The following is a 16,972-nucleotide window of genomic DNA, read 5'->3' as shown; positions in this document are numbered from 1 at the left end:
AAACACTGAGCAAAGCTTCTGGCAACCCAGCCTTCAGCTACAGTTACAAGGTAACTCTAGAGGAATTTGAAGCCTATGATGCACATTTAAGTTAATAATAACAACAATATAATTTAAATCCAGCTCAAATCCTAAATAGACTAAATCCTCTATGCAAAAAAACCTAGCAGAATAAGAGAGAGCTGCCAGTTTCTAGGTATGAGTACTATTTGCCATTGACTGTAACTATGGAAGTTTGGTATTATTTATGAATTCCAAAAAGAGATATTGATTATTGTTTGTAAACTGGTCTGTTCCTCTGGGCGTGATAACCCTTTGATTATATTAGATTTATCTGAGATGTCTGATTAAATTATGTTAAGATTGGGGCTTTGCTACAACTACGTCATTAAAGGGTGACTCAGTGGTGAGTCACAGCCCCCTTGGTGGGCTGATAAAACAGACTCTCACAGGTAAGTAGATACACAGAGAGGAAGACAGACAGCTGATTAGACATGGTGGAGGCCCTGGGAAGAGAGATGAGCCTGACAGTCTACTGCTGACCTTGTGAAGACAACAGAGCAGCTGAGCCCAGAAAGAAACTAGCCCTGGAGAGAGGGACCAGCTTTGTGCCAGCCTATAGCTTAGATCAGAAGAAGCTGGGACCATGGAGCCATAAGAGGAAAGAGGAAGGCTGAACCCTTGCAGACATCACCGCCATCTTGCAGCAACATGTGGCAAGAGAGTTTAGTGAGGAAGTAACTAAGTTGCACTCTTTAGGGCTTTGTAACGGTAAGCTTTTATCCCAAGTAAATACCCTTTATAAAAGCCAACAGATTTCTGCTACTTGGCAGAGTAGGGACCCCTAGGAATCAGTCCTACCACTAAAAATATCTACTGAACTGGCAAGAACTATCTGAAACAACCACTGTGAAACTCGGGTGTCTGGGGGAACACTGGAGAGCATCCAGAGAGGAGTGGGAAGAAGCAGCTGGTAATCTGAAAAGCAAAAAGCACATGAAAAGATGCTCAACATCACTAGCTATTAGGGAAATGCAAAGAAAACCACAATGAGATACCATTTCACATCTATTCCTGTATTATTGTACTTTTGGATTGTAACTGCTTTATCCTCCCATATGACTTAGGTAAATGTGCAATGAGTTTTTAAAATCTATGTTAATGGGCCTACTATGTATAAAGATTTAATCTGAGACAATAACAATATAAAGAGGGAGGGATGGAGATATAGAAGAGTAGAGAATTTATATATTTCTGAAACTAGGTTGGTAATAAACTAGGTTATCTAAGTTTAAGATGTTCAGGGAAATGGATGTGGCTCAAGCAGTTTGGGCTCCCATCTACCATATAGGAGGTCCAGGGTTCGATGCCCAGGGCCTTCTGGTAAGGGCAAGGTGGCCCGCACGGTGCGCTGGCCCACATGGAGTGTCAGCCCATGTGGAAATGCTGCCGTGCACAGGAGTGCTGCCCCATGCAGGAATGCCGCCCTACACAGGAGTCTCGGCTGATGTGAAGAGCTGGCGCGGCAATATGATGCAATGAGAGATGCAGAGGAGAGAAAACAAGACGTTAACAGAACAGGGAGCTGACATGATACAAGAGAGTGATTGCTTCTCTCCCACTCCGGAAGGTCCCAGGATCGGTTCCTGGAGCCAGCTAATGAGAAAACAAGCAGACACAGAAGAATAGACAAAGAACAGACAGAGCAGACACTGGGGGTGGGGGAAGGGGAGAAATAAATACAACTTAAAAAAAAAAAAGATGTTCACAGTAATTACAAAGATAACTGCTAAGATTAAAAAAACCCAAAACTGTAAGTATTCAGGAAAGGAAAGAACACAGGAAACAAAAAACAAAAGGGAATATTACCAAAAAGCAACTAAGTACAAAAAAAGGCAGTATTGGAGTAACTGAAGAATAAAAAACATACAAGACATACAGAACAACAAATTGCTAAATTGCAGAAGCTAATCCTTTTCAGTTCTGACCTGAAATGTTGATAGATTAAGCTCTCCTATTAAAAAGCACAGATTGGAAGACTGGGTGAAAAAGCAGGATCCACCTATACGCTGCCAAAAAAACTCACTTTAGGTACAAAGACACAAAGAAGTTGAAAGTAAAAGGATGGGAAAAAATATTCCATGCAAAGAGTAATCAAAAGAGAGCAGGTGAGGCTTTATTACTATCAGACAAAATAGACTTTAACTCAAAAAAGATTACAAGATACAAAGAATATTATATATTGATAAAAGGTTCAATCCAACAAGAAGAGCTACTACTATAAAACTCTTACATGAAAACACAGAAATATTTTCACGACTTTAAAATAGGATATGGACTTTGAGATTTTACACCAAATATACAAGCAACAAAAGAAAAAAAATTAGGAAAATGGACTTCATTAAAATTTAAAACTTTAGTGCATCAAAGGACATTACCAGTAAAGTAAAAAGGCAACCTACAAAATTGGAGAAAGTATTTGGAAACCATATGTGATGGCTTGGAACTATGTGTACCAGAAAACCATGTTCTTAAACTTAGTCCATTCCTGTAGCTATGGACCCACTGTAATAAGATCTCTTTAAGATGTGAGTTCAGGAAACAGATTTGGCCCAATGGATAGGGCATCCGCCTACCACATGGAAGGTCCGCGGTTCAAACCCAGGGCCTCCTTGACCCGTGTGGAGCTGGCCCATGTGCAGTGCTGATGCAGGCAAGGAGTGCCCTGCCACGCAGGGGTGTCCCCCGCATAAGTGAGCTCCACACGCAAGGAGTGCGCCTTGTAAGGAGAGCTGCCCAGCATGAAACAAAGTGCAGCCAGTCCAAGAATGGCGCTGTACACACAGAGAGCTGACACAAGATGACACAACAAAAAGAAACACAAGATTCCCGGTGCTGCTGATAAGGATAGAAGCGGTCACTGAAGAACACACAGCAAATGGACACAGAGAGCAGACAACTGGGGTGTGGGGGAAGGGGAGAGAAATAGATAAAAAAGAAATCTTTAAAAACAACAACAACAACAACAAATGAGCAGGGAGTGGATGTGGCTCAAGTAGTTCAACAAACAGACGAGTGAGCCATCTGGAGAGGGGGAAAGAAATAAGTGAGAGCTGTAGGGAAAGTTTTTATCACCTCAGAGAATACTTAACTCTTTATGAGCAGAATTAAGGACATTAAAGATGCTTTTGATTAAGAATAAGACAAGGATCCTCACTATCACCATTGCTGCTCCAATCTGTACTGGTAGTATTAGCAGAGAAATTAGGCAAGAAAAAAATTAAAATCCATCCAAATTTGAAGGAGGGAAGTAAATCTATCTCTATTCACAGATGACATGATCCTTTATGTAGAAAATACTGAAGAATCCACAAGAAATCTACTAGAGCTAATAAATGAATTCAGCGAAGTATTGGGATACATGATCAATATACAAATTAAGGAGAAAGAAAGAAATCTTAAGAATATGCAAAACTCTTGCATAGATGTAAAAATTCTAAAAGGCCAATAAACCACACTTTCTAAAAGTTAAAAAAAAAAGATGGGAACAAAGATGCTTTTGGAGAAGCTTAGATGGAAATGATGAATGTGTTATTGGAAATTATAAAGTAGCAGAGAATGTGGTACAAATGAGTTCTTATGTTGAACGGTAGGCAGAACTTCAAAGTGATGAACTTGGATATTTAGCTGAGGCAATTTGCAAGCTAAGTGTGGAAGACGTAGCCTGGCTTAAATTTGTAAGCTAAGTGTGGAAGGTGCAGCCTGGCTTCTCTTTGGAAATTATAGAGAAATGAGAGAACAAAGGGATAAGCTGAAAACTGAACTCTTAAGAAACCAGAAATTTATTGTTTGAAAAATCCTGAACCTATTCAAATAGTGTGCACTGCGATGAGGGTACAGTCACCTACCCTGGTATTTGGAAGGGTAGGAAATGCTATTGCTCAGGAGAATGCTGCTACCCCAGTGCTTGGAGAGGATGGGGCCTATGTCATGGCACTCAGGGAAAGGCTGGCTACCATCTCAATGCTTGGAGAGGGTAGGGTCTTCACCTCAGTGTTTGAGGAGAACATGGCTACTGTTCAAGGACTTGGAAGGGCTGGATCTGCTATTCCATCAGACTCGTAGGAAAAACATCAATCAACAGATGATTTTCAGACTTTGAAATGTAGTGGCATTTGCCCCTGTTGGGTTTTGGAACTATTTGGGATCATGACTCCCATTCTTCTAATTTCTCACTTGTGGAATGGGAATATCTATACCAGCATTGGATACTGGAAGTAGATACCTTGTTTTCTAGGTTTCACAGGTCAACAGACAGCAGGGAATTGTGCACCAGGACAGAGCACACCTAAAACAGATTTTGATGAGACTCTGTACTTAGCATAGTCACTGAAATGACTTAAGGCTTTTGGGATGTTGTGATGCAATGAATGTATTATATATGTGGGAAGTACATGTCTTTTGGGATCCAGAGGGTGGACTGTGGTGGCTTGGAACTATGTACTTTAGAAAAACATGTTCTAAAACTTAATCCATTCCTGTGAGTGTGTACCCACTGTAAATAAAAGCTCTTTAAAATGATACTTCACTTTAGGTATGGCCATCAGATTGGGCTTTAAACTAGTTTAGTTTACTGGAGTCATTTATAACAAGCGCAATGGAAGTTAGGCAGAGAGAAAATCCATGGGAAGGAGCCAGAAGTTAACAGAATCCAGAGAAGCCAGGAAGGCTGCCATGGGCATTGCCATGTGACAGAAAAGCCAAGGGCCAAGGATTAAGGGCATCCAGCCCCAGAACACCACTGTCTTCCGGGACAAAGCATTGCCTTGATGATGCCCTTATTTTGGACTCCTCCTAGCAGCAAAATTGTGAGCCAATAAATTCCTGTTGTTTACACCAATTCATTACATGGTATCTGATTAGCAGCCAAGAAACTAAAATACCATGTTCCTGATAAGGGTTTAATATTCAAAATAAATAAAGAACTCCTACAACTCAACAACAATAGACCCAATTAGAAAATGAGCCAAGGATTGGAACAGACATTTCTCCACAAAAGCTATTCAAATGCCTAATAGGTATATGGATGCATGCTCACCATCATCAGCCATTAAAGAAATGCAAATTAAAACTACAAGATATGACTTTACACTCACTAGGATGGCTATTAATTTAAACTTTAAGGGAAAAGTAAAAACCAACACAAGTGTTGGCAAGGAATGGAGAAATATGAATCCACAAACATTGGTGGGAATGTAAAATGGTGCAGCTGTTGTGGAAAACCGTTTGGTGGTTCTTTAATAAGTTAAACATAGAATCACCAGTGACTCAGAAATTCCACTCCTTGGTATAAACCCCAAAGAACTGAAAGCAGGGATTCAGACAGATATTTATACACCAGTTTAACCATAGCATCGTTCATTATGGCCGAAGTGTGGAAGCAACACAATTGTCAATAAACAGATTAACAGATAAACAAAATGTGGTACACCCATAAAAAGGAATATTATTTAGCCAGAAAAAGAAGTGCTGGTACATGCTATAATACATATGTACCTGGAAGACACCATGTTGAGTGAACTAAGCCAGCCACGAAAGGGCAAATATCTTATAATTTCTCTTATGTGAAATATTCAGAATAAGCAAATTTGTAGAGAAAGAAAGCAGAAGAGTAGTTGCTAGGGATGAGAGGAGAGGAGGAATGGAATGGATAATTATTTCTAAATGAATATGAGTTTTGGTTTTAGATTATGAAAACAGTCTGGAAACAGTGGTTAAAGTTACAGAATATTTTCAATGTACTTAATGTCAAATAATTGTCTACTTAAAATGGTTAAAATGAATACATATTAAGTATATTTTACAATTTTTTAATAAAGAAAAAACTCAATTAACTACAAAACAGATATACTGGCAAAATGGCAAAGTTGAAAGCAATAGGGACTAGTTAATCCACTAAAGCAACTATTGAGCTGGAAAGAGTAATTGGAATCAACTGTTTTGGAACTCTGGAACCTGACTAAACATGTGTAACAAAGAGTGCTATTAAAAGGAAGTGTTATTTAAAGGAAGAGACTGCTATTCTTTGGTAAGAGAACATGTAAGCAAATCAGCTTCCATCCTTACTTTCCAGCCAGCTGCGCCTAAAGGGATAGTGGTCCATGTGCTTGGAGCCACTGACTCATGCATTTTAGTTTACCAGATGGTTCCTTGAGGGACTGGCACAGAAATTTGACTTGGTATGGGCCCTCAGGTTGCAAAGGCTTCCCCTAGTGGCATTTATCAGAAGATTAAATGGACAGTACCCCCTCCCCCACCTCTGCCTTTTCTAGAGTTAGGCATTTAAGGATATCTTTATTAGGTCACTGACCACAGGAATAATGGAACAGAAACTTGTGTAACCAAATGGGATGAAAAATACACATGTTGAAAAAAATACTTTGGAAAAGTCATGAATAGACAGTTACAACTTTGTTTAATTAAAAATCAGCAAATCCTTTGGAGTAAGAGAACTATATTTCCAGAGTTAACAAATTAAAATACTCAGAATATCCAATTGTCAATGAAAATGCCAGAAAGCATACAAACAGGAAAGTATGGCCCATTCACAGGAAAACAAGAATTTGACAAAAATGATCCCCAAGTAAGTCCAGACATTGAGACTACTAGCCAAACTATTAAATCAACTCTCTTAAAGATGTTAAATGAGTTAAAAAGAAGTCATGGACAAAGAACTAAAGGAAATCAGGAAAATACTGTATGAATAAAATGAGAATATCAATAAAGACAAAGACATTATAATAAGGGATGAGGAAGACTTCTGGACCTGAAAAGTACAAAAATTGAAATAAAAAATTCACATGAGGGTTTCAGATTTTGGAAAACACAAAAAAAGGATCAACAAAATAAAGGCAAATTATACTGCCCAGCATGAGGAGCAGAAAAGGTACATAGCCGAAGGGACCTGTGACACACCATAAAAATTACCAATAAAACATCAAAGGAGTCCCAGAAAAAAAAGAGAAAGTAGCAGAAAAAAATATCTGAAGACCTAATGGATAAAAACTTTCCAAATTTGATGAAAAAATATGAATATACTTCCAAAAATCTAAAAAAAAAACCTCCAGGATAGGCAAACTCAAAGAGACCCACTGAGACACATTATAGAACCTGTCAACTGGGAATTGTATATCCAGAAAACCTATCCTTCAAGAATGAAGGAGAAAGTAAGATATTTCCAGATAAACCAAAGTGGAAGAAGATCATTACCAGTATATGTAGCCTACAGGAAATGTAGTGTAACTCAAAGTCAGAAAACAAAATAACATTGTTAAAGGAAACTATATAGGTATAAAAGCCAATATTATTGTTTTTAGTTTGCAAATCCTCTTATTTTTCCTATATAATTTAAAAGACAAATGCATAAAACAATCTATAAATCTATGTTAATGGACATGCAGGATACAAAGATGTAAACAATGATAGTAACAATATAAAGGAGGAGGGACTGAGTAGTACAGAGTATACTACTGGAAGTAAGTTGGTATTATTTAAACTAAACTTTTATATCTTAGGATGTTTTCTGTAATTCCCAAGATAATCACTAAGAAAATAACTAAAAAGTATACAGAAAAGAAGAGAATCAAACTTATGCCCTATGAAAAATGAACCAAATACCAAAAAAGGCACCATTGGAGGAATTCAGAAACAAGACATATAAATATACAGGAAGAAAAAGAAAGTTAAATGGCAGAAGTAAATCCTTTCCCAACAGTAATTTCTTTAAATATAAGTGTGTTGAACTCACTAATTAAAATGCAGAGATTTGTAAACTGGATTAAAAAAATAATCCATCTATCTGCCATCTGCAAGACATGTACTTATAGATGCTAAGACAGAAAGAGGTTAAAAGTAAAAGAATAGAAAAAGGCATTTGATGCAAATACTAACCAAAACAAAATTGGCATAATTATAATACTGTGAAATAGACTTTTGATTTTAAAAAAGGGTTACAAGGGACAAAGGAAGGACATTAAAGCACATATGTACCTAACAGCAGAGTCCCAAAATATAAGAAGCAAAAACTGATAAAATGAAGGAAGAGACAGCTCTATAATAATAGTTCAATACCCCCCTTTCAATTATCAGACAGATAGATCACACAGAAAAATCAGACAGACAGAACAACCAGAATATCAATAAGGAAATGGAGGACTTGAACAACATTATAAACCAAGTAGACCAAACAGACATATATAGCACACTCCACACAACACAATAGCTGAGTACACAAACTTCAAGTGCACATGGAATATTCTTTAGGATAAACCATAGGTTAGGCCATAAAACAATTCTAAACAAATTTAAAGAGTGTAATCATGCAAAGTATCTTTCTTAGTCACAAAAGAAAAAAGTACAAATCAGTAACAAAAGAAAAACTGGAAAAATGACAAATATGTAGAAATTAAACATATTCTTTAACAACTAGAAGGTCAAAGAAGAAATCACAGGGGAAATTAGAAAATACCTTAAGATGAAAGAAAAGGAAAATACAATGTACCAAAATGTATGAAATGTAGTGAAAACAGTGAAAAGAGGGAAATTTACAGCCGCAAATGCCTGTATTTAAAAAAGTGATTTTTAATCAACAACCTAACTGTACACGTTAGTAAACTAGAAAAAGACAATCAAACTAAATTCTAGGTTAGCAGAAAGAAAAATAATAAAAATTAGAAGAGATAAACAGAGAATAGAAAACAATAGAGAAAGATTAATGAACCCAAAATTTGGTTCATTGTAAAAATCAGCAAAATTGAAAAACCTTTAGCAGATTAACTAAGAAAAAAATAGAGGAGAGTCAAATTACTAAAATCAGAAATAAATTTGGGGACATTACTGCCAATCATACAAAAAGAAAAAGGATTTCAGAGAATACTACACTCAATTGTACACCAACAAATTGGATAACCTAGATGAAATGGAAAAATTCTTAGAAGCATAAAAACTATCTAAGGTGACTTAAATAGAAACGGAAAATCTCAACAGATCCATAAAGAAGATTAAATCAATAATCAAAACCCATCCAAAAAAGAAAAGCCCATTTCCAGATGGCTTCACTACTGAATTATACCAAACAGTTAAAAAAGAATTAAAACCAATCCTCCTCTTACAAAGAATAAGAGGAGGGGACACTTGCTAACTCATTCTATAATGCCAGCATTACCCTGCTAGCAAAGCCAAATGAAGACACTATAATATAGGAAACAAAACTACAAGCAAGTATCTTTTATGAAATTTAAAAGTTAAAAGTGTAAAGCTCTTAGAACTTATATACCAGAAAATCTACATGACCTTTGGATATGGCAATGGTTTCTTAAATATGACACCGAAGCACAAGCAACAAACAAGAAAAAGTAGATTAGACTTAACCAAAACTAAAAGTTGTTGTATTCAAAGACATTTATTAAGAAAGCAAAAAAGAAAACCTACGAAATGGGAGAAAATATTTGCAAACCTTATATCTGATAAGGGTACTATAAGAATATATAAAGAAATCTTAAAATTCAAAAACAACAAAATCAACTCAATCTGAAAATGGGCAAAGGACATGAAAAGAAACTTTTCCTGAAAAGATATTCAAATGTCAATGAGCACATTAAAATTTGCTCAAAAGTGGATGTGGCTCAACCAGTTGGGCGCCCACCTACCACACCTGAGATCCCAGTGCCTCCTAAAGAAAACGAGCAAATGCCTCACCTGCCCCAACAAGTTAGACACCACACATCCCTCAATGAGTGAGATGCCGCACCACTGCAATGAGCAGACACCTAAATAAGCAGATGTCACAAGCCAGCTGACACTGCAGCCCATAGGGAGTGGGTATGGCTCAGGCTGTTGGGCTCCCACCTCCTATGTGGGAGGTCCTAGGTTTAGTTCCTGGTGGTGCCTCCTGGAGAAGGCAAGCAAACAATGAGCAGACAGATGAGAGAACCATCTGGAGGAGGGAGGAGGGATAAATTTTAAAAAAAAGAAAAGAAAAGAAAAGAAATAAATCTTAAAAAAATTGGCTCAAAATCATTTGTCGTAAGTGAAATGGAAATAAAAAACAAAATGAGATACCACTTCACAACACATTAGGAAGGCCATTATCAAAACAAAAAACAAAATAAAACAAAACCCAGGAAACAAGTGTTGGTGAGGATGTGGAGAAAAAAGTTACCCATATGACCCAGTACTTCTACTTCTATGTATATACCAAAGAGAAATGAAAATGGAGAAATCAAACTACTTTTATGCTATGTTAATAACATTATTCACAATAGCCACAAGGTAGGAATAACTCTAGTGCTCATGAGTAGACTTTAAAAAAAAAAATGTTACAGCCACACAATGAAAATATTAAGTCATAAAAAGGAATGAAATTCTGACGCTTGCTGTAACATGGATGAATTTTGAAAGTACTATACTAAGTGAAATAAGCCAAACACGAAAGGACAAACATTGTATGATTCCACTTATATGAAACATTAGAATAGACCAAGTCATAGAGAAAGAGAGTAGAATTAGAGGGGTTGTAGTAAGGAGTGAGGGTAAGAGAGGAAGGGGAGATATTCCTTAATGGGTTCAGTTTCTGTTTGGGAAGATAAAAAAATTTTGGAAATAGTAGTGATAATTATACAACATTGTGAATGTACTTAATGCCAGAATTACACTCATTTATCATTTCCCTATTCATAATTCTTCTATCCTTTTATTTGAACCTATGATTAGCACTATACTTGTTAAATGTACGTCCCAGAGACTTAAATTTTTGGTCTGTTCACATACTGGGTGAACCCTGAATCTCACCAGAGTTGCTACTAACACCTACTCTCCAATTCATCAGATTTGCCCAGGACATCTAACAAAATGATTATGATGGACAACTCTCACCCTAAATAAACAAAATATCTAAAACTGCAGGCAAAACAGTTCTTTCTGTCTGCTCCATACTATCTAAACTCCCTCTTAAGCTGAAGCAGAGCAGGCCACATCATTGCAAAAGTCTCAAAACCGATGAATGAACAAATATAAGGGGGGAATGCAATCACAAACCAAAGCAGACTTATTAATAATGTGGTAATGGAAAAACTTACAACACTGATATAAAGATAGTGGTTACTAGAGATTCTGAGGGAAGGGGGAGGGAAGAACAGGTGAAACAGGGCATTTTTAGGGTATTGGAATTGTTCTACATTATATTGCAACGACAGACACAGGGTATTATACATTTTGTCAAAACCTATACAACTGTACAATGCAAAGTGTAAATCATAATGTAAACTACAGACCTTGGCTAGTAGCTTCAATATTGGTTCACCAATTGTAGCAAATGTACCACACTAATGTAAGATTTATTAATAAGGAAAAAATGTGAGAGGGAGAGGAGGGGGGTTATATGAGAAGCCTATATACTTTCTTTTTTATTTTTTTAATTAATTAATTTATTTTATTGACTTTGTAATAATATTACATTAAAAATATATATATATATGAGGTCCCATTCAACCCCACCACCCTCACCCCATCTCTCCCCCCCCCCAGCAACACTCATTCCCATCATCATGACACATTCATTGCATTTGGTAAGTACATCTTTGGGCACCTCTGCACCTCATGGTTAATGGTCCACATCATGGCCCATACTCTCCCCCATTCCATCCAGTGGGCCCTGTGAGGATTTACAATGTCCGGTGATTGCCCCTGAAGCACCATCCAGGGCAGCTCCATGTCCCAAAGACGCCTCCACCTCTCATCTCTTCCTGCCTTTCCCCATACCCATCAGCCACCATGTCCACTTTTCCCAATCCAATGCCACCTTTTCTATGTGGACACTGGATTGGTTGTGTCCATTGCACCTCTATGTCAAGAGGAGGCTCAGATTCCTATATACTTTCAATGTAACTTTTTGGTAATCTAAAATTTCTCTAAAAATAAAATGTATTTTAAAAAAAGACATGAAAAATGTTAAAATGGCAAATTTTATGTTATGTGTATTTTATCATACAAAAAAGACAAAATTTATTTTAAAAAGACTTTTGGCACGTTACATAAAGTAAAAATCTATAATTAATGTGATGTTCAGTACAACAGTCACAGTATTATCTGGTCTTATGATTCATAAAGATTCTAATAAATTAATTATAATTTTCAAAGCAGACAAAAAGTCTATTTGAATAAATATTTCCTTAATGAATCCAAGCTGGGCAGCAGCATAAACTCAGTTCTTTTTATATAGTAAGATAGCAACCCAGGTTCCCCATAAGCTATTATGTAAATTAAATCCTCTTTGTGAAACATTGACTAAGAGCCACAGTAAGCCTTGAAAAAGTCTGATTATCATGAAAATATACCAATGGTTCACATATAGTCTTGAGAGTCCACATCACATATTTTAATTATATTCAATAAAGAATGGCCTCTTCTTAAAACACAAGGTAAATATCTATGAAAACAAATTAATTTAAGCTACAGTAAACACAATTTAAGCATATAATTTAGGTAAGCAGTTGTGGCTCAAATGATAGAGCATCCGCCTACCATACGGAGGGTCCAGGGTTCAATACCCAGGGCCTCCTGACCCATGTGGTGAGCTGGCCCATGGGTAGTGCTGCCACATGCAAGGAGTGCCGTGCCACGCAGGGGTGCCCCATGTGCAAGGAGTGTACCCTGCAAGGAGAGGCGCCCTGTGTGAAAACAGCACAGTCTGCCCAGGAGTGGTGCTACACACATGGAGAGCTGACACAGCAAGATGACGCAACAACAACAAAAAAGTGACACAGTTTCCTGGTGCCACATGACAAGAATACAAGCAGGCACAGAAGAATACACAGCAAATGGACACATAGAGCAGACAACAGGGTGGGAAGAAAGGGAGAGAAATAAATAAAAATAAATCTTAAAAAAAAAAAACCCACATAATTTATGTGTGACTTTATTGAGGTATACTGAGCAGATAATACAGTATATTTACTAAATTTCCAAATACAAGCTGTTACAGATTAATGAACTATTTTAATGAAATTATTTTAGGAGATAGTAATATAATGAATTATATATAATTATATATTTATTACTGTATAGACTATATGTATATTACTATATGGTAATTTATATTACTATATTTTGGTTACATTAGGGAAAGACAGGAAGTTACACAAAATTTTTAGCATGCCAAGTTTTACCTGAACTCTATATATGTGCTTCCTTAAGGCATTTCTTATTTCAACAATTTCCACATCTGCCCTGACATCCTTGGTTTTTATTTCTTTGGCATGATCAGCAAGAACAGAATTCTTCATTTCTTTCTGCATACACATAAAAGTATTTTACACAGTGTACAAAAGATGATATCACACGAATGATAAAATCGCTCAATGGATAGTATAACAGATAATGAAGAGAATCATATAGTGCTAACTATAAAAAAATCCTCACAATCTTATCAAGATTATGAAACAGAAAAAAAAAAAAAACAACAGGAAAAAAGCAAACATTTTAATTTGGAAAGTTTTACCTGGTATGTATACATGTACTTTTTAAAGGTATTTTTCATTTTGCATTTTAATCTGTTTTAAATCTTCCCTGGAACCTCCATTTTTAGTTTGCTGCCATGGTCACAGAAAACAAGATTATTTATTTACCTTTTCATTTTTCTGAAGGTCTTTCTGAACACATGGATACAAAAATTCTATGTATTAGTTCGCAAAATGAAGTTATACTCTCAGAAAAATTAAACTCAATAAGGATCCAAATTTAAAAGAATATCTTATTGAAAATGGTCTGTAGTATACCAGGGAAGAGCAAAAAAAAAAAAAAGACAATTAAGATTTAGATTAAAGTTTATTGCCCAAACTCCATAGACATGTAGTATTTTCCATTTCAGGAAATTCAGTCTTTTCTTCAGGACTCTTGTTTTTGTGGGGTTGGGGGGAGGTGGTTCACATTCAGGGAGAACAAAATTCATCAGAATATCTTGATCATTAACCCCAATTTCTTTGTACATGCATGTAAAAAATGTAAAAACTTTCTACTGTGGTCTAATATTAACTTCATAAATGAACTATGAATATAAAAGCACACCAACCCATATGACATGTAGGTTATATTTAACAGGGAAGCAGTGGGCAGGTGGAGCTAGATACTGGGAGGTACTGCAGTGTGCCAGATAGCCGCGGCGGCAGAAGAGTAAAGTTGGGATGATGGGGAGGAGGAGGAAGAGGAAGCACAGCAGTTGGTTCTGATGGAATTGTCAGGAATTACTGACTCAGACTTTCTCTCAAATGTGAAAATAAACGCAAGATTTGGGGAATTGACAGAGTGGCCCATTCTGAAAATGGACAGCTATGTCTTTGGTGGGGAGTATTAAGACACACTTGGGACATGTTATATTTATAGAAAATGTGGAACATATGGATGCAGAAGGCAGTAATAAAACAGTGCTAAAATATAAATGTCATACAATGATCAAGTTCAGCATGACAAGAACTATTTTGACAGAAAAGAAAGATAAGAAAACAGGTGTTGTGGAGTGGCTGTACATCAAAGATAACGATAGCTCCTCTATACCCAACATGATTTGTAGCTTTATACATGAAAATGAAGATGAAGAAGTTGTAGCTCCAACCCCAGATAAACCATTGGAAGAGCAAGAGATTCAAATGAAAGACAATTCAAACCTGAATTATGAACAGGGGAAACCACTGCACATGGAAATAGAGGATTCTGGTCCTCTTATTGAATCTCTTCTTCTAAGATAGAAGATTTTGTTTTGATGGAAACTCAAGATGCTGCCTTAGAAGCGACTCCTAGATTAAATGTTTCTCATAAAAACTAGTCATGAATATTTTAGAGTTTTCATATAAATAATTTGCTGTTTCTTTAAATTATTTATATATCATATCATTTTTGTTGGCTACATACCTTTCCAGTTACAGCAAAATTTAACATAGCATATTCATTCAGAAGCAGACATGGATTGAATTAAAAACAAATTTAAACAAACAAAAAAATTAAATTATATGTCTAGATGATATTAGGAAGTATTAGAAAACATGAAAACTGTTCAGCTTATAAAGCTTTACCTGATCTCTGTAAATGTGCTTTCTAAAGGTACTTTTGATTTCGCCATGTTTGATGTCCTTCCTGGAATCTCTTTCTTTTTCTTTTTTACATTTTTTCCTCAAAGCATAACTTCTTTGAATGTCTTCATCTTTTTTCTTACTTTCCTTCTACAAGTATTTAGACCACAATTAAACATATCTCAATATAAATATGTTACAGCATCCCAATTAATGCAAAAGAGGCTTACAACATGTATACATGTTGTACATTAAAAAATAGTAGATATATATGAAGACATGTATACATTATACATGTATGCATTAAAAAATAGTAGATATATATGAAAGGAAATTACATCTACCACTATAGTAAGCAAAAATTAGTAAAACACCTTGGAAAATAGTTGGATATTATCTAGTACAGTGGAACATAACAATTCTTATGATGCAGCAATTCCACTCCTGGGAATATAGGTTAAGCTAGGGAAACTGTATGATAGTGTTCACACTGCTCCTAGGAGAATCATTCACTAATTGCAAAAAACAGCCAACCAATCAATGAACCAAACAAAAGTAAACCCAAATGTTTAACAATAGTAAAATGGACAAAAAATATTACTGTTTCACAGATGCAAAATGAAACACCATATATGCCAGCAAAAAAAGCAACTTACATTAGACTACAAATAGCATGTACTACAAAAAGTTCTATAACAGGTAAAACAAAGCAATATATTGTTAAGGATAAATATGTAACTAGTAAAACTACTATGAAAAGCAAGAAAATAACATAAATTCAAACACAGGTATTATCTTTGGGTAGGAGGACGGGGGATGTAGTTGGGAAATGGTACAGAGCAGGGTATTAAAGAGCTGGCAATACAATATTTCTTAACCTGGCTCATGAGTACATAAGCATTCATTCTGGTATTCTTTCAAAACTGTACACACATGCTTTATAAACACTTTGGTACATATGTTTCAGAAGAAAAAATATCATGAATGGCACTATATCTGGTAAATTTTAAAAAGAGCTATAAAATATAAATTACTTTTAATTTTGTAAGTTCTACCTGATTTTCATATATGTGTGTTCCAAAGGTATTCTTCAATTTAACAAATTTCAGGTCTTGGGTGGAATCTGTGAATTTTTCTTTTTGATGATGTTCAGTCAAAACAGAACTAATATTAACATCTTCATCATTATTTTTAATTTCTTTCTGCATGTTTGTAAAAATAGATTTGTTAGACTGTGAATTAAATATAGCCTCAATGTAACCAATGTAAGTCGGAGAGAAAAATGGACTCTGGAAGATAAGTTTGTGAGACATACAAACAAGATTAATATGGTAAAGAGCCTTGTGATTTATCTTACATCTTAATTATATTAAGATAAAGCAGGAAAATGCAGATGTTTTATTCATAAAGTTTTATATCATGTTTACATACGTGTTTATTTTTGGGACTTTCATTTTAATAATAATCTTTCTCGGAATCTCTGCTTTTTCCACTTTTTGTCATATAATTAGTCAAAACAAATTTGTTTTGCTTCATTGCTTTTATTTTTTCAAAATCTTTTTATAGGACATTAGTTCAAAAATATTAAACACGGGAGGGAGTTATTAACCAAATTGTTTTTCATTATACTAAAAAATTTATTTTAAAAAATAATTTTCTACCCAAATTCTGTATTTATCTTCTTGTATTTCTTTCAATTTTAATAATTTCATGTCACGAAATATTTTTTCCATGTCCAATCAAAACTACATTTATTTTAATAATTCATAATTATTTAACATTTCTTTCTATATTTAAAAATACTTTTACTGTGGAGATGATCTCAAGATTTACAGTGCATATTTCAGCAGACA

At 35.4% G+C, this 16,972-nt stretch overlaps 1 protein-coding gene and 1 pseudogene across 13 annotated transcripts in view; one reads left to right on the top strand and one right to left on the bottom strand.

Moving 5' to 3' along the window:
- Nucleotides 1–16,972, bottom strand: part of SLF1 (SMC5-SMC6 complex localization factor 1) — an 83,946-nt gene that overhangs the window by 37,933 nt on the left and 29,041 nt on the right. For 7 of the 13 annotated variants that reach the window (XM_071209020.1, XM_058276279.2, XM_058276283.2 and 4 more), the window contains 3 exons: nucleotides 16,175–16,321; nucleotides 15,123–15,269; nucleotides 13,224–13,346 (listed from right to left, as the gene is read on the bottom strand). In XM_071209020.1, coding sequence (XP_071065121.1) covers nucleotides 13,224–13,346; nucleotides 15,123–15,269; nucleotides 16,175–16,321 — 417 coding nt within the window. Of the gene's footprint in view, nucleotides 1–13,223; nucleotides 13,347–13,682; nucleotides 13,707–15,122; nucleotides 15,270–16,174; nucleotides 16,322–16,972 lie in introns of all 13 variants that reach the window. The other 6 variants (XM_058276276.2, XM_058276278.2, XM_058276281.2 and 3 more) reach the window with 1 other exon arrangement.
- Nucleotides 14,097–14,798, top strand: LOC139439832 (general transcription factor 3C polypeptide 6 pseudogene; annotated as a pseudogene).

This window comes from Dasypus novemcinctus, chromosome 2 (assembly GCF_030445035.2).
Source record: "Dasypus novemcinctus isolate mDasNov1 chromosome 2, mDasNov1.1.hap2, whole genome shotgun sequence".
In the NCBI taxonomy this organism is placed as follows: domain Eukaryota; kingdom Metazoa; phylum Chordata; class Mammalia; order Cingulata; family Dasypodidae; genus Dasypus; species Dasypus novemcinctus.
The sequence above is the reverse complement of the archived record's forward strand: the minus strand, read 5'-3'. Positions and strand labels throughout refer to the sequence as shown.